The sequence below is a fragment of the Nothobranchius furzeri genome, chromosome 10, assembly GCF_043380555.1.
Source record: "Nothobranchius furzeri strain GRZ-AD chromosome 10, NfurGRZ-RIMD1, whole genome shotgun sequence".
Taxonomy (NCBI): Eukaryota; Metazoa; Chordata; class Actinopteri; order Cyprinodontiformes; family Nothobranchiidae; genus Nothobranchius; species Nothobranchius furzeri.
Window position 1 is genome coordinate 31,590,786 of NC_091750.1, and position 18,407 is coordinate 31,609,192.

General features: G+C 44.0%; 1 protein-coding gene across 4 annotated transcripts in view; it reads right to left on the reverse strand.

Moving 5' to 3' along the window:
• Nucleotides 1-18,407, reverse strand: part of vps13d (vacuolar protein sorting 13 homolog D) — a 206,285-nt gene that overhangs the window by 51,799 nt on the left and 136,079 nt on the right. For all 4 annotated transcript variants that reach the window (XM_054745595.2, XM_054745599.2, XM_054745598.2 and 1 more), the window contains exons 51-53: nucleotides 14,698-14,873; nucleotides 4,014-4,137; nucleotides 49-284 (exon numbers count right to left, since the gene is read on the reverse strand). In XM_054745595.2, the coding sequence (XP_054601570.1) occupies nucleotides 49-284; nucleotides 4,014-4,137; nucleotides 14,698-14,873 (536 nt within the window). The remainder of the gene's footprint in view (nucleotides 1-48; nucleotides 285-4,013; nucleotides 4,138-14,697; nucleotides 14,874-18,407) is intronic.

Here is an 18,407-nt window from a genome sequence, read left to right on the forward strand (position 1 = left end):
ACCAGCACCATATTCTGTTGTTTCAGTTGGACAGCTTGGGGTCCTTACTGTGAGAAGGTATGGGTCGCTGCAATGTAGATGAAGTTCTCATAGTAGAGCTTGTTGTATTCTCTGAAGAAGTTCATGTCAGCTGTGACCTCAGAAGATCCTGCTCCTTTTACTGTAAGCGTGAGGTAGGGGGGCAGTGTAGGCTCATCACAGGCATAGTCCAGCACAGACAGAGGCTTCACTTCAGTGTGCAGCCTGAGATCGGCCACACCATGCTGCCAGAACTGCACAGGAACCTGAAACCAAGCAATCGTATACATTGGCCCAGCTGTACTCTATCCATTCTTTGTTTGTAGCACCGTGTTTCTTGGCCACAGGTTAAGTTTATGATCATAACCATCTCCTTCCATTGTTTTTGTGGGTTTCTTCCTGTCCTTTGTGCTTCTGTTGACGGTTGTTACAACCATTCTTTCCAATGTCCTTGTGAGAAGACTTCAAATCATTGAGACCCGGCATTACTATCTGTCCTGAGGGAAGACCTGCACTTTCCTATTAAAGACATTCACTCATATAAAAGAAATTGTTAGCAAGTCAACATGTGATAGACTGTGTGGATAGAAAGCACATTTGTCTAACCAGGAGAATATGTCACTTGAACCAATGATTAGTAAAGGCGCTCCGACAACAGAATGTCTGGAAGTGCACACACACCGAGGAAGGAACAAGAACACACTAAAGGCAGTAGGCTATTACCATAACCGTCTGCAAATAGAAAAGGAGTAAAAATAGAAAACAGAACATTGAGTCTCCAATGAAAAACAGCATAAAAACACTGACATACAAATGTGCATCTGAGGATTGCACAGGTACTGAATATAGTACTCATGTTAGCGTGTACCAGGATAATGCCAGTACCAGTTAAACTGTGGAGTTGTACACTCTCACCGCAGAGCGGATGAATGACCTATGGTAGTGCTCTGTTTTACGTCTGGGATGTCCAAGTCTGCCGTGAAAAGAGTTGTTCATGGCCTTCACAGTGGAATAGTGAGTGGGAGTGGTATTCCATGATGGAGGTCAGTGTCACCAGCATCCTCCTTTAACACACATCCTCACCAGAATTCAGCAGGCAGCCCAGAACCAAGCTAGCTTTCTCTTTTGGTTTCGGTCAGAGCTCCTACACCCCAACAGACCACAGCAGAATGAATAACGATGGCATGGAACGGTAAAGAGTTCAGCTGATGGTGGGACCAGTTCAGTTTATTGTTGAGGTGAACACCAGGTACTTACAGGTATCCACCACCCCAATGTCTGCACCTGGATGTTTACTGGTGAGTGAGGGGGAGTGTTCAATCACCATTTTCTTCATCTTACTGGTGTTTAAGCAAAGGTGGCTACACTCACACCAGTCCACAAAGTCCATGATGGCTGACCTTTACTCCAGGTAATTCGCCCCGGACACACAGCTGCCAACGGCAAACCCTCTGAGAACATCTGGAGGTGACAGCTGCTGGTGTTGCAGGTTGTAGGTGAAGTCCGAGGTGAAGAAGGTGAATAAAAAGGGTGAGAGGACCTCAGACATGCAGTTACACAGTCTCGTGTACTGTGGCCTGTTGGTGACATTGTTGGTGGTCCATGGAGTCAGGTGTCCATCCACTCCTGCACCCCTCATCTTCTGTTGCAGTAGAGACAGTCTCAGGGCTCACCACAGAGTGTGGAAGGGCAAGGATGAGTCTCTCTATGGTGTTCATCAAGTGGGAGAACAAGGTGACTGGTCTGTAGTGGTCTGGTTCCCAGGGATGTGATGTTTTGGAAACTGGAACCACACAGGAGGTCTTCCAGAGAATGGGGACCTGCTCCAACTAAAGGCTCAGGCTGAAAATGTGCAAAACCACTTCACTAAGCTGGTCAGCAATCTGGGGCTGATCCTGTCAGGTCCTGCAGCTTTCCTGTTCTTAAGCCGCCTCAGTTCTGTCCTCACCTGGTCAGATGCAAGGGAGGGGGGGAGAGACAGAGGGTGTGGTGCTGCACGGGGCTTGATGGTGGGGGGAGGTGTGAAGTGGTGTGGGTTTAGGGGATGGGGAGCTCGACTCACTGGAGGTGGTTGGGGACGGTGGTGGTGGTGCCTGTTGCAGTTAGGGGGTTGGAGTCAAACCTGTTGGACAAATTAGGCTCATTGGCGAGTTCTGATTCCTCCTCGACTGTCCGACTGGCACCACACCTCCCACTGTGTCCAGAAATATTTCTGAGACCTCTCCATGCACCGCAACATTGTTCTGCTCCAGATGTTCCTCCAGCTTCTTCCTGCAGCCCTCTTTGCCTGTCCGATGTTGTATTTGAGCTCCTTCAGGACTTGTCTCCATTCTTTTTGGTCAACAGCCATCAAAGCTTTCTTCCTGTCGTTCAGCTGGGATTTGAGCTCAGGGGTCAAACGGGGCTTATTATTTGAAACATCTCACTCTCCATGTTGGGACATGTCTATGTGAACTTCTGTGTGTTCTCAGAAGTTCACATAGACATGTCCCAGTGGTCAAGGTCATCTCCATGCCTGGTCTCCCATTCTGTGGTTTGGAAGCAATCCTTCAGGCTCTCTTTACATTTTCACAAACTTCTTCTGTGGAGACTCTCTGCCCACCCTGGGTGTGATCAAAGGGGTGGAGTGAGGGGAGGAGGGTGGACGTGTATGCGTTTTTTACATTAGCATACAGCCTTTGTCTCTGGTCTGGTAATTCACATAGTGTGTAAGTAGGGAGAGTAGAGGAGAGCAAGGCGTGATAAAAGTCCCCACTGATGAGCAGAAGTGTATCTGGAGGTGTGACTGCTGCTTTTCCACTGAGCTGTGAGACAGTTTGCATGCTGCATGTAGATGAGGGAGGGATGTCCACATGAAAGACTACCGCGTGTGAAAACTATCTCGATATGAAATAAGACCGAAGGCAAACAGCCAGTACTGGATGTCTCTTGTGCAGAGTCGCTGTTTAATGGTCACATGACCCGGGTTACACCCTCATTAACAAACACAGCCAGACCCCTGCCTTTTCTCTTACCACTCCACGCCTGTGGGAGTTTAAAACCTTCCAGGGAAACCTCGGAATCTGAAATCAACTAGTTCATGGTTTAGGCTCGGTAGTCCTGCTGTAGCGCGATCAGCGCCGTCAGCTCATCGCTTTTATTGGGGAGAGAACGAACATTTCTCATCATCACAGAGGGTAAATACAGTTTATACCTCTGTTTTCCTCTCCTGGAGCTTTTATCCCGCTCTACAGCCTCTTCTTTTTCTTTGTGCTTTAAATGTTCGAAAATGTTCTGTTAACACAGATAACAAAACTACGCACTCTCAGATATTTACCACACATTTGAGACTGATCGGGACAAAAAACCGTTATGGCCATTTCCCTGTGGTGACCCTCTAAAGTTCTACTATAATAAATAAAGATAGCTTAACACTGTCTGCTGCTTTGACTGCACTGACACAACAGGCCAGAACACTGACTAACTGCTCAAACAACTGCTGCATGACAACTAAAATGTAGTTAAAAAAGCATAAACCTTGTGTGACCGTGGGCTTTGGTGGTCCCAGTTTTGTGTTTCTACGTGGATTTGTTTCAGAATTTTATGTTAATTTATGTTTAACCAGAACCTTGACCAGATCTGTCCAGAGTGTTCTACAGAGACAATCCTCTGTAGTTTCTGGTTCTGTCTGCTTGGCCAGTACGAAAGGGGGGGGGGGGGGGGGGGGTAATATGTGCTTACATTTACTAACAAAAGCAGCGTGTTACAATGGCAGGCAGCAGTCAGACATACTGGCATCCCACACTAGAGATGGACTGTAAGACCAAATGTGAACTGTGTAACTTAAAGTGATTTGTTGTGACCAAATAGAAAACATGTTAATGCTGATCTACAGAGGACTGGCACTAATCAGCTGTGCCTGAATAGAAGTAAATGTTTGTAATAGAGTTTGGCAGCAGGTAGTGACTTGTTGAGTGATTCCACCCATGAAGCTTGTTAAGATTTCACAAACTTACCTCAGACAAGTTGTCGACACGAAGTGGTGGAGGCATGTGCTCAGTGTCGGTAAACGAGATCTGGTAGGTAGCCCCTTTCAGGGTGATCTCTGTCCGCAGGTAAAAACAGCTGCCCCGCATGTCTCTGTTTGAATTGAGACTCATTCAAAATCTCTCCAACACTTCAGCAAGTAGAAGTGACCTGTATTTATAAAGCGCATTCTAGAGTACCTTTATTTACAGTGCTCAGCATAAATGAGTACACCTCTCTACATTTGTCAGAAAACCATTAGTTTCCTCTCAGAATCAACATTTTCCATGAGATTCCATACTACAGACTACTGGGACTCCATACTCTGTAATGATATAACAAATATGCTGTTTCTGAAAGCTGAATGGCATCGTAAAGGTGAGGACTTCAAAGAGAAAAGCACGGTGCCTACAGTGAAACACGGCGGTGGCGGTGTCCGTATGTGGGCTGCATGAGTGCTGCTGGTGTTGGGGAGCTGCATTTCATTGATGGTATCATGAACTCAACAATGTCCTGCTCTATACTGAAGGACAAGATGCTGCCATCACTCCGTGCACGTGGTCGTCGTGCACTTTTCCAACACGACAACGATCCAGAACACACATCTAAAGCTGCTGGTGCGTTTCTGCAGAAGAACAGGGTGAAGGTGGTTGAATGGACAAGTGTGTCTCCTGATCTGAACCCAGTCCAACACCTGTGGGGAATTCTGAAGCAGCAAGTTGAGCATCACCCTCAATCCAGCATCCAGGCTCTAAAACGTTATTCTTGAAGAATGGAAAAATATAGATGTTGTAATGTGCTGCCATCTTGTTCATTCCATGCTTAGAAGACTTGGTGCTGTCCTTAAAAATACTAAATACACAATACTAGGTGTAGTAGTTTTTTTGCGGGGTGTATTCATTTTTGCTTCAAACTATTTTAGTAAAACTGAAGATTTTGTCATCGAGGTTTATGTTTATTTATTTAGCAGACACTTTTATCCAAAGCGACGTACATATGTTACTCCATAGGGCGTGTTGTGATCTGTGGGGGAAACCGGAGTACCCTGAGAAAACTCATGCATGGGGAGAACACGCAACTCCACGCAGAAAGGTCGCAGTCAAGTTTCGAACCGGCAACCTTCTTGCTGCGAGACAACAGTGCTAACCACTGCGCCACCATGCAGCCTTTAAGTTATATTATTAAACTTAACACCATGTTATGGAGTTAAACAGCTGTTCAATAAAACCCAGCCTTGTGAAAATTCTGTCAATTGTTCTTTTGTTCACTGAGCTACTTATTAAACTTGTACTTTTTAAAAGGGGTGTACACATTTATGCTAAGCACTGTACAACACTTAACACAGACAGAAAATCACAAAGATCAATAAAACAAAAGATCATGAAGTCTAAAACAACAAAATATCAAATAAATGGAAGATAATTAAAACAGAAAAAGTCATAATAAGATGAATTCTGTTTGAATGCTGAATTCTGAAACTAAAAGCTGAAGCTAGTAGCTAAACTGACGCTGAAACTAAGCTAAAAACTGGACAGGCTAAATGTTTAAACAGCTGGTATTTTAGTAGGAGTGGTTTAATTGTTCATTTTCACAATTAGCTGAACTGTGAATTTAGTAGCATGTGCTGAATTTTGAAACTGATAGCTGAAGTGAAGCATAAACTAAACCAAATTGTGAAAATAAGCTGAATGTATTTGAATATTTAGAAGTAAAGATCACTAACAAGTGTGAAAAAGCCCAAAAAGTAGGTGAAGCATGGAGAAAAATAATCATTAACAGCAAACTGAAATCTCTGAAGTTTAAAAAATGGACAGCTGAAATGTTTGAACAGCTGACATTTTAGCAGAAAGAGTATACTAGTCTCTTTCATGATTAGCTAGTTACCCCCATCTTGGTGCCTGTACGTTGGGGTTGACCCCAGTGAATGAGAGAGTAGCCTCCCTCCGCCTACGTGTGGGGGGACGGGCCCCGACTGTGGTCTGTGCTTGTGTACCAAACTACAGTGCAGACTACCCACCCTTTTTGGAAACCTTGGAGGGGGTGCTGAAGAGTGCCCCTTCTGGTGAACCCCTCATTCTGCTGGGGGACTTTAACGCCCACTTGGGCAATGACAATGAGAGCTTGAGAGGTGTGGTTGGGAGGAAGCCCCCCCATTCCATAATTCAGATGAATTAGAGTTGGGTTTTGTCTTTGTACTAGTGCTACTGTGCTAGTCAAGGACGTATGGACGTAAAGGTGTCCATATGTGCTCTTGGCACCAGGATAGCTTAGGCCGCAGCTCTATCAACTTTGTTGTTGTTTCGTCTGATCTGCGGCCGCATGTCTTGGACAATCGGGTGAAGAGAGGGGTGGAGCTGTCAACTGACCTGGTGGTGAGTTGGCTCCAATGGTGGGGGAGGATGTCGGTCAGACCTGGCAGTCGCAAACGTATATTGAGGGTATGATGGGAACGCCTGGCAGAGTCTCCTGTCAGAAGGAGCTTCAATTCCCACCTCAGACAGAACTTCCCAAATATTCCGGGGGAGGCGAGGGACATCAAGTCCAAATGGGCTTTGTTCCCTGGCTTCATTGTTGAGGAGGCCGACAAGAACTGTGGCCACAGGGTCATCAGTCCCCGTTGTGGCGGCAACCCCAAACCCGCTAGTGAACACCGGCAGTTAGGGGTGCTGTCAAGCTGAAGAAAGAGTCCTACCAGTTCGTTCTGGCCTGTGAGACCTCAGTGGCAGCTGATAGGTACCAGCAGTCCAAGAGGAATGCGGCTCGGGTGTTCGTAGAGGCAAAAACCCGGGTGTGGGAGGAGCTTGGTGAGACCATGGAGCAAGACTTCTGCATGGCTTTGAGGAGATTCTGGCACACCATCAAACGATTCAGAAGGGTAAAGCAGTGCGCTACTAACACTGTTTATGAGGACGGTGTGCTGCTGATTTCTACATGGGACGTTGTGGATTAGCGGATAGATAGAGTACTTCCTCAATCCCACTCCTCAATCCCACTCCTCAGTCCCACTGGCACTTCTTCCAGTGAGGAAGCAGAGTATGGGGACTTTGGGTTGGGCTCTCCAATCTCTCATGCTGAGGTCACTGAGGTGGTCAAAAACCTCCTTGGTGGAAAGGCCTCGAGATGGATGAGATCTGCCCAGAGTTCCTTAAGGCTCTGGATGTCATAGGGCTGTGTTGGCTGACACGTAGGGCTGTGTTGGCTGACACGGATGAGCAATACTGCATGGATATCGGGGGCAGTTCCACTGGATTGGCATCGGTCCGATTTGCTCTGAGTAGTGCTCCTGGAAAACTATCTTATGTCTCTCGGCTAACCAGGGAACGCCGTAGGATTACCCTAGAGGAGCTGGCCAAAGTCTGGGCCCCCCTGCTTAGGCTACTGCCCCCGTAACCAGACTCCGGATATTAGGCCGACAATGAATAGGCGGATGGGTTCTCTATTTAGAAAGGGTTACAATGGTGTTGTAGTAATTTACCTTTAGGCTTCACATTCCATAACATTAATTTATTGATAGACCATGTTCACTGGTTGTTTCAAGACATTTGCAGTATAAATTAATGCCTTGTGACTTGATCTCTGTGGGGAAATAATCTGGTACTCCTATTTCAGGAAGTAGAAGTTAGCCAGAGGCGAACAACAGATGACAGGATTTGGATTCAATATTTTGACCACTCGCCTCTGATTGGCTAACAGAAATGTGGCATCTTTTTGCTCTGCAATGATGTTTTATTTCCACAAATAACAGGAGTTCTGCTGTGTGGTGGAGTTGTGAATGCTACAGAATAGCTGCTACTAACCCAAACATTATCAGTTTAGTTTATTAATGCTAATTATCAGCGTGACGTAGATATGTCAGGCTTTTCTAATAAGAGCGTTTCCCCATTTTTTTTCTGTCAGTGGCTAATGCAGAAAATTGCAGTAGAGGACTATTTTTACATGTAGCCTGCAGGTGAAACTTTGTGACTGATCATATAAATAAAAAGAAGTGAAAATGGTTTCTCAGTGAACCTGCTCATACTGGACACCCAACCTGCAAACTGCAAAGCAGCAGGAAAGAGCCATTTGTTTCCATGCCCCCCCCCCCCCCCCCCCCAAATACTCTGACTTTTTTCTGTTTCTTGTCCCCCACAAAAATGAAACAGGATTTCCGTCCCTCCTCTAAAGAATTCAAATGGGCAGACTGATGGACTCCCCGTATGGGCTGACACGCACAGGAACACTGTTTGTAGTTTTTGGGCACCTGCCACTGTGGGGTGCCTATAGTAGTCACACTGAAGGATTAAAGTGAACAGACTGCTGTGTTCCCCATTTGGGCAGAGACCAACAAGGCCACCGTGGGAATTGTTTGGGCAGTTACTAATGTGGTGTGCTCACAGAAATAAACACAGTTAAAGCACGAGTGCAAATTTCCTTTGGGCTGGCCCATGGCCTCCCACAAGGGTTCAGGATGGGATGGATTTGGGCAGATCCATCTGTGGGTTGCCCTTAACTTAAACTAAAATGGGACCACAAGGGAAAACATATGTGGGCCCCATTCACGAATCCATACACAAGATCCTCGTGTGCTGGTGAAGGTTCTCAGTCATCCAGTTTAAGCTAATCCAAAGGGGTTTGAATGAAGGGAGATGTGGTATTCACAGTAGGGCTGGGCGAGATGTCCTAAAATCAATATCACGATATATTGAGGATTTCACCTCGATAGCGAATAAAGGAAGATAACTACAGGAATGCGCAGAAGCAAAAGTTGTCCACTAGATGGGGCTGTCACATGTATTACATTGAGTCACATTTTTAAGTGATTCAAGGTGGTACAGCTTCTTAAAGGGACATGAACACTGCCAACCTACACACATCTTTTCATTTTTATTGTCACATTTATTGACATGGTAAAAATGATTTTGAGAATGACACATTTTCGATTTACTGCCCAGCGCTAGTACATAGGTAGTTTCTGTTCATTAAGCAACAGACAGCTACAGTTTATAGCATGACCCTCTTATATTCCGGTCAGAACTGACAAAACTCCTCGGATGAGAAGTGAAATGTCAGAGTGAGCAGTAAGCTATAACAGTCGGATCCTCTAAAAGCAACACTGCTTACTGGCACCTTTGTAGACTAATTAAGGAAGACAACACAGACTTTTCCACGTGTCTTTTGCTCTGCCCACGAGCTCACGGACTTCTGAGAGGGGAAGGGAGACTGCATTTCTAGACACGCCTTTTATCCTCCTCGAAACGCTTAAAAAAACTCAGGTTCAGTCGGGCTCAGACTGATGTTGTGATGTCAGGAGATCTGGTGTTGGGCAGGGGATGGAGGTGAGTGATGGCAGCTGCAAGATCTAATCATCTGTCTTTTATTTGGGGACACAGAGAAGTAATCAGGAGAGTGTCCAAAAGAAAAATGGAAGCTCTTGTTAGGCCCGAGCAGCGAAAGCGCTGCGAAGGCCTACTTTATCTGCTCTGTTTATTTTTCTTCCGCCAAGTAAATTGGCTTGTTGGAGGCCTTAACATACCCGAAAACTCAGGAATTTTTGCACATGTCAGGCATGGTGTAAAATTTTGTATAACATAGGTCCCAAAAAAGCGCAATCGTCATTTTATGAAGAAAACCATAGAGGGACTGTTGAGTGGAATACACTACCAGGATGTGTTGGGGCTATTTTAAGAAGAACATCAAAAAGGCTATTGTATTAAAAGTATTTTCTGTCATTGTCTTGTTCTAGCAGTTGTGACAGAACAAGAAGAAAGGTATTTTCAGACAGCTCTGCAAGTTCAGAGGGGGATTTTGTTGATGGTATTGGTTGGCCACTACAGCTTTTAAAATCTTAATGTAATAATTTATAATGTTTTAATTATTTGCATTGTTAAAGGTATTTTGTATTTTGAAAATGGATCCCAGGAAGATTAGAAACCACTGCTGTGGAAGCTAATGGGGATCCAAAAAGCACAATAGACAATAAACAACACTGTATGTTTGTGTGGACTCCACTATGCCTAACCCATACTCACACCCTAATAGCACATAATAGGGATGCATGTTTTCCAAAATGTCTAACGGGCTATTGACACCCCTTAAAGGTTAATAACTACTAGCTAACCTTATGTGAGGCTTATTGTGTTCTAAGCATGAAAAAAACAAGGATAAACATCTGCCACACAGTGCTCTTTAACCGCATCGTGTTTTAGTACATCTGTTCGGTCATGTGACAAGCTCATTTCTTCTTCTGTGGATGCCCATTGGTAGCGGTTTTCTATCACTCTGTACAAATCACCGACCCTGGATCCAGCAAAACTGCCCCAGACCATAACACTTCATCCTCCATGTTTGACAGTTGACGCCACACACTGTGGAACCATCCTTTCACCTACTCGACGGCGTACAAAGATCCTGCGTGACGAACCAAAGATTTAAAATTTGGATTCATCAGTCCATAATACCTTCTTCCAATCTTCAGTAGTCCAATGGCGGTGTTTCATGGCCCAGGCAAGCCTCTTTCTCTTATTATGACGTCTTAGCAGTGGCTTTCTTGGCCACTAGAACATTTCCGTTCAGCTAGCAGCTCACGTAGTGCGCACACGGTGAGGTTTTACCCCCGTGAGGCAGAAAATATCAAACCGGTCAGATATTCACCTCAGCTTATTGAAGACAATGCTGTGCATTCACCGTTGTTGTTAGTGTTATGTTGGCATTCAGATAGCGTGCCAAACATCAAGATATCGGCCATGAAATAGGCCCCCAAAAAAATCTGCTGCACCTATCGACCATCGACTGACCACGACCGCATCATATCAGTATCTGCAATAGAAAAACTGATATCGGTTGACCTCTAGTGTAGACATCTGAGGAGTGGCAAATAGTAGTAGACAAGTTGGGGTCACTTGGTGTCCTGTATTGGCAGGTTTCAAAAAAAGACGGGGCTTTGGGAGCATGGCGAAATTTGCCATCACGCCATGGAAATACGTTTGCCTCTCATTTCCTCAGTAATCGTGATATTGGCATGTAATTTCTGGTGAGTGATTCTAGTCTGACCCCCAATAGAAATGGATAGGAGAAGTTGGTGGGCGTGGCCTATATTTTGAAATAGCGCCCCCTAGGACCATTAAAACTGTCAGCCCCAACCCATGCTTTGAGGATCACAAAATTTGATACACTAATTTCGTGTCTCAGGACTTACAAAAAAGTCTCTTGGAGCCAAGTGTAAAGTCGCACAGGAGGTCGGCCATTTTGGTCTAAGTACTCGATTTAGTGGTTTTCGCACACGTTGTTTGAAGAATGATGCCCCGTCGCCCTTTACACCGATTGCCTTCACACTTCTGCTATATACTCTTAAGACATAGGGGGAAAATTTCAACCGTCGGATTTTTCAAAAGTTGAAAGGTGTGGGTGTGGCTAAGCCTCAAACATTGACCTTTCGCCATTACATTGGTTGACGTAATTACTCCCATGTGCATGATCAGATCTATATCAAATTTTGTGTAATCACTGACCACATCTCAAGACAAAGACTATGTGGATAGCTGACATCACCTAAGCCCCGCCCCCTGACAACAGGAAGTCGACTGTTTTATGGTGAAATGCCCATATTTGTCCCATCTAATTTAGACACAATGACACTAAGGTCAAGCACTGTCTTCATGATGTTGTAATGACCATTCAGTTCTGATAGCTTTCCAGAATGGGAGGGGCTTTGATGCCATGGCGAATTCTGGCGTGACACCGTGACCTTACGTTTGACTATAACTTCCACAAACAGCCTCCGATCTGCACGAGACTGAATATGACAATCAACAATCACGCCCTTTAGCCAACAAGCAGGGTCTGAAATTAACACTCGCCAAATGCGAGCAAATTGCTCCATTTGGCGAGTACATTTTTGAGCTCTATCTGCCACATGGCGAGTAAATGTTTGCACCAAATTAGTTATGTTTATCAGTCATCTTCCATGGATTTCTGATACTCCTCCCGCCTGCATGCAACGTATACAAACGTACGCGAAACGTGAACGCCGCATCCAACGTCATTTCCACCTATCCCATTCAATCAGTTTATCAAGTTAGCAGTTAGCTTCGTGTTAAAACTAGCGGTGAAATGTGGCGGTTTTTAACTGGAGTCAGCCAGCCTTCCAAAAGAAAACTCGTCGAACTGGAAGAAAAACCACCAGGACCAGTGGCAACCAGAAGATTTTGTGAAAAGTGGCGAACTGGAGATGGCGGAGTCGTGAGACAGGCTACATTATGATGGCCACGTAGCGTTGCTGCCTTTCACAGACACTTTTTCTGCTCGTGCTTTAAACAGGATAGCCATCTTCTATCAGCTGTCCCTCGGCATTCTACAAATATCCAAAAAATGCCCGTACTTCCGACTTTGACTTCTTTGAGGGATAATAAATGTCCCGAGTGCTGCCGTCTCCTCCTGCCATTATTTCAGCTTTAGCTTAAAGAAAGTTTTGTGTGCATGTGCCGCCGGCAACTTCAGCAGATGATACGGTGGCTGGTAAGGGTCACCGCACCTACACCGCAGCCACGGTAATCCACCGAGATAATTTTTTTTTAAAACAAAAGGGTTGTTATTATTAGTAAACTTTTTTTACCGGGGTTTACTGCTACACCGGTTACCGTGACAACCCTAGCCCTGACACTTTCAGATATTCTCATGGTGCAGCTGTGTTCTCCAGAGATCAAGGACTAGGACCCAAATGAGGCTGTAATGCTTTGGCACAAAGACGGTGTCAGAAGCAGGAGGCCAGACTTCATGGACAGAGAAAACAAGGAGTCTGACTAGATTTCAATGAGAGTTCATAAAAACATCTCTAAAAATAAATAAATAAATAAATAGTAAAAATGACAAAAGAGTTGTTTTTCTTATTAATTGATGTTTTCATTATTTTGTCACTCTGTTTGGAATGAACATAATATAGAATAACATGCTTTAGGTAGATCTAAATCATTTAGGATTTTGGCCGGTAAAAGATATGCTTGGCCGGTAGATTTTCATCATCTACCAGCCAACTTGGCCGGTGAGTAAAAAATTTTATTTCGGGCCCTGTCAACGAGGCACAAACGGTTGGTGAACGTAGTATAATATCACCACAGCGCCCCCTATATACCTTTAAAACTGTAATAACTCCTACAGACGAGGTCACAACTGCACCAAACTTGCTACATGTCATCACAGAAAGGCACCCAACACAATCCTGTGGTCACTGGTTGATATCGCTTTAGCTCCGCCCCCTGACAGATATTAGGCCCTGAATAACACATGCATGATTCAATTCACACCAAACTACAAGCAAATGATTGTTGTAAACCTACAAACTGCTCCATGGAATATTTGACAGCGCCTCCTAGATACAATCAAACCTTTGTAATTTCTACAAAAAAGCTCCAAACTATATCAAACATGGTGGGAGTCATCACGCAACTGCAATCTACACAAATATGTGCTCACTCGTTCAAATCACTTTAACTCCGCCCACTTACAGCCTTTTGGCTCCAGATGACCCATGCAACGTTTGATTGATGCCAAATTAACGGAAAACGATCTTTGATGACCAAAGATGACCTCTATGGGATTTAGTTGTAAATGGTCACAGTGCTTCCTAGATAGGTTCAAACTTTATTAACATCTAAAGACAAGGTCAGAATGGCATTATGCTTGGCTTGTGTCATCACGTGACTGCACCAAACACATTGAAGCGGTTGTTGGTTCAAATCCCTTTAGCTCCACCCCCTTTCAGCTCTCTGGCTCTAGAAAGCACACGCAACATCTGACTGATGCAAAACTACCACAAAGCCATCTTTGACTCCCTAAGAGGACCTCAATGGGATTTTTATGTAATTGGTCACAGCGCCCCCTAGATAAGATTAAAAGTTAATTACTTCCTAATACAAGGTCAGAATGGAATTAAACTTGGCTTGTGTCATCACGTGACTGCACCAAACACATTGATGTGGTTGATGGTTCCAACCCCTTTAGCCTCTCTGGCTCTAGATTACACACACAACGTCTGATTAATGCCAAAATAAAAGAAAACCATCTTTGTCATTCAAAGCTGACCTCAATGGGATTTTTATGTAATTGGTCACAGCGCCCCCTAGATAACTTTAACCTTCAATAACTCCAAAAACGTGGCCAGAATAGCATTAACTTTGGTCTGTGACAAAAGTTAACAAAATAAACGAAGCCAATCAGTTCATTTTGTGTTATTAATTTTTGTGCCTTTGAACTGAAGCACACATATCTGACTCTAAAGCTTCCCAAAGACGTTAAAAGCTAATATATTTACCCATTATGGATTTCATAACCTAAATTAAAGACAGTAATTGCACGTGTCTTATAGGTTTTCAGATTTCTTAAGGTTTTGTTGATATCTGCAGACCACGCTTCTCCTACAGCCTGAGATGTGACTGGTTTTTTTTACATCTTCAACCAAATGTTTAAAATGTTTTGCCCTTTCCATTGTCCTAAAGACTGTTGTGAATAAAGAGCTTCTGGGGGATGGCACGTCATGTCAGACACGTTTTTGATTTGAAAAATCAAATATCTGACTTATTCTGTTTACCCATGAAAGCTAATTCATGTGAAATAATCGTGATGCATCAAGATATCAGATCAAATTAAATCATTGACCCAATAACCATAATCCAATAACATAAAGAGTACAAAGAGACTCACCTCATGTTGACGTGGAAGGACTTGGGTTTATTGATCTCAAACCCTCCTGACCACGTACAGTTGGTCATGTCCATGAGGCGCACACACAGCAGCTGGTCGTAGTCATTTCTAGGCCAGTGAAAGACAACGCTCGAGCCGGGCAAAGTGCAGATGTAGCCCTCAGGGTTGAATGTGCCCTACACCACCAGCAGTGAGAGAACATCTTAGTTTATTAACATAGAAACTCGTCCTCACTGATAAAGGCTTTACCTTATAATTAACACACATGGTTAAGCTTCAGTGGTCCTGAACCAAAGTCCCTTTTCCCTTCAGGTCAGATAACATTAGGAAATGACAAAATTCACCAGGAAACTCGGAACATTTTTCAGGTACTGCTTAGTATTTCACAGTCAATGTGTGCTTGCTTCATCCTCCTTGCTTGATGACGTATTGCAAGAGCCACCCTAGAACCGGGCTTCACATGCATCACTTACCGTTCACACCCCAAACCAAACCAAACATTGGAGCTAATCCAACAGTCACTATCATAATTCATGCAGCTGGATGGATGAATGAATAAATAGGTGGGTAAACTGAATAATGGGTATGTAGTAAAATTGAACTTGATGATTGACATTACCACTACAAGTTAATTATGACCAATAAGATGTGATGATTCCATATAAATATGAAATATCAGCCTGATTGATCTTTGAATGTTTAATCAGAAGATTCTAGGCTTCTTTGCTTCTTCAGGGATCATAAACACACTTCGTATTAACTCAGACAGTCAGTATAGTTTATAAAATGAATTTAATTCTTTTCCTACACTAATGATTATACATGACAATATATGAATAATGAGATGTGATGTAATGGGTATGAAGTGATGTAATGTGATGTGTGAAATGTTGTAATGGAAGCTAGATGTTTAGCAAAACCATTTTTTGTATCTGAGAGAATTTGTGAAGTCTGGGTTTTAAAAGAATGTGTTTAATTAAGAGATTTATTCAATTCAATTCAATTCAAGTTTACTTATATAGCGCCAAATCACGACAAGAGTCGTCTCAAGGCACTTCACATAATAAACACTCCAATTCAGGTCAGTTCATTAAGCCAATCAGAAATAATGTTTCCTATATAAGGAACCCAGCAGGTTGCATCAAGACTATACAGCAATCCTCATACTAAGCAAGCATGCAGCGACAGTGGAGAGGAAAACTCCCTTTATCAAAAACTATCCGACGCAATCTGTGTCAAATCTACGCATCCTTTTGTGTGGAGATTCTCGTGCGATCCAGGGGGTCAAGAGGTCGTGCTGGTCACTGCCAGTGTAGTGGATCTCTGATATCAGGAACCCGTAGATTAGATCCGATAGGACCCGTCTAGTCTGAGATGTCTCCAGGTGACGACAGGAAGCTGGAATGCTTGTTTGCGTCTAAGTCTGTTTGTTTGGCTCTTAGAAGAGCCGATAGTCTGATATCAGCAGCAGAGTTGCAGAGAGGCTCAGGTCAAAGGAGATGGTTTCAAAAATGCTTGTTCCCAAATTGGCCGGTTCAAGGGTCAGTTAGAAACTGAATTAATCGGGAAGCAATTCTTGTTTTAATAAACTCGTTATTTATAAATTCTGGCATATTCTGGCAAATCAGAAAGTGCCAAGTCTTGAGGGCTTACCAAAACATTCCTCAGAAGCCACGCCTCCTTCAGATACAAAGGTGTTTAACACTCGTGAATGAGAATGTTTTAAAACACTTATGTGAAGTGAATATTAACATTAATACGTATCTTATTGTAATGTGTATGAGTGTAGATAACTATTAAGCTGATAAATCAACACATACTGATCTGGTCTAGATAAGATCTGAAATGGATCACTGTAAGAGCAATATTCGTTGTAAATTCATTGGTTAAGGCACAGATTATTCAAACATTTGATTTACACATCTTGCTCACTGAAAGCATATGATTATTTAAGCTGTACAGTAAAGTCCTGTCTTCTTGTATGCAAGCACTGAGCAGGACCTTCTGGATTTGGAGGCCAGGCAGATTAGCAGGTTTATGTCTGCAAATGAAGGTTATCTTGAGGTCAATTAGATGGTGAAAAACTGACCCCTTGGATACGTAACATCTAGGTGGGTGGGTGGATGAATTCTCTGGTCATGTACAGTTTTTAAAAGTAGAGTGTACTAGATGAGCCTGACTGCTAACACTTTTGTTCACAATTCCCTATTTACTATGTACTTCCATAGCCCCGCTGACTTCCATTCCTTCTTTCATTCTTCCGGGACCCCATGGTCCGGGAGTAGACGCACATGACTTAGGCTCCCTGAGGTTGTCTTATGCTACTTCTGCAAACCTGCCAACATTGTCAAAATTCTTTAAGTACCACATGTGCAACGTTTTTTTGCACTTTTGGGAACCGTGAGTGGGAACTGGGGGATGGAGAGAGGGGCGGTGGGCAGGACGTAGGGTGAAGCAGGAAGGAGAAGGTGTTACGCTATGGGTTAGGTAGGATTGTTTGTCTCGGGTCGCTGGGTTCCGGGCTCGGCCGGCTGGGGCGTGGGAGGCTGCAGGCGGGCCTGGGATATCTCCCGGGACTCTGCCGGCTGTTGATTGTGGCCCCCCGGGGCAATACTCTGTGCCTCTCGAGAGGGGGCTGGGGCTTTTCTGGTTACAGTCTCCGGGTCCCTGCGCTGTGGGGCAGCTCCTGGATCTCTGGGATCACTGTGATTTATTATCGTGTGATGGTTCAGTAAAACAATGTTGATTTGATATTTCCTCAGCAGGTTGACGCAGTGATAGCTTGCTCTTGTTGTATTGTTGTGTGTTTTTCTCTTTCTGCAGGTCTAGAAGCAGATTCTTGTTCATCATTGATTGTTTATTTTTGCTCAACAACTGATCTCTCAGCTGGTCATCCATCCTTCTCCTTTACAGACAAGAACCCACTAAACTACAGAGAAGCAACGATCGGTCACAGATCGCTGCGATATCTAAACTTTTGCCGTGATTTCTGTCTCACTGCTCCGCAGCTCCGCTGTGACACCTCACACCCGCTGTCACAGAGCAGAGCTTCCTCTGTCCCTCCGCAGCTAAACGCTTCTGAACCATCCTTATCAGCTGAATATGTGAGATTTTCACCAACAGCAAAGGGATCTTTTAATTTTTATGTTCGTGAGCTCATCTTCTCTCAGCTCTCACAGATCACAGAATCACGGTTTTCACAATTTATCTGATGGTCAAAAAAGGTAGCTTAATTATTTTACTAGAACTCCGGTTTAACTGGGGCTATTAACAGAAATAATAACTGCTGTGTAGTTTATTATTATTATTATTATTACTTCTACGGGGATATCTTGGTAATCTGCTGACTTGTGTGCTTCCCGAGGAGTATGCGAGGCTGATCTTCGGAGTGGAGTCCGAACCTCACCACTTTTGGCCTCTTCCTGGGGAATTGCACCCTGCTCCGTCGTCGGAGTCCTTCAAGACTCTGGTATGCTCATTGTCAGGTGGTCTCTGGACGGACCACCGTGCCCTTGAAAAGGGGGGTATGTAACGTGATGAAGGAGCTATTCCACCGAAGGTTATTTACCCTCTCTCCACAGATGCCTCTGACACAGTACTAATCTGCATGAGACTGCCTCAAGGTCATGCATTTGCTTCTAAACTGCTTCCTTTCCAGCTCAAGAGAAGAATGACGATAAAGGACTCTTTCCTTTTAATAAATCAAAGAA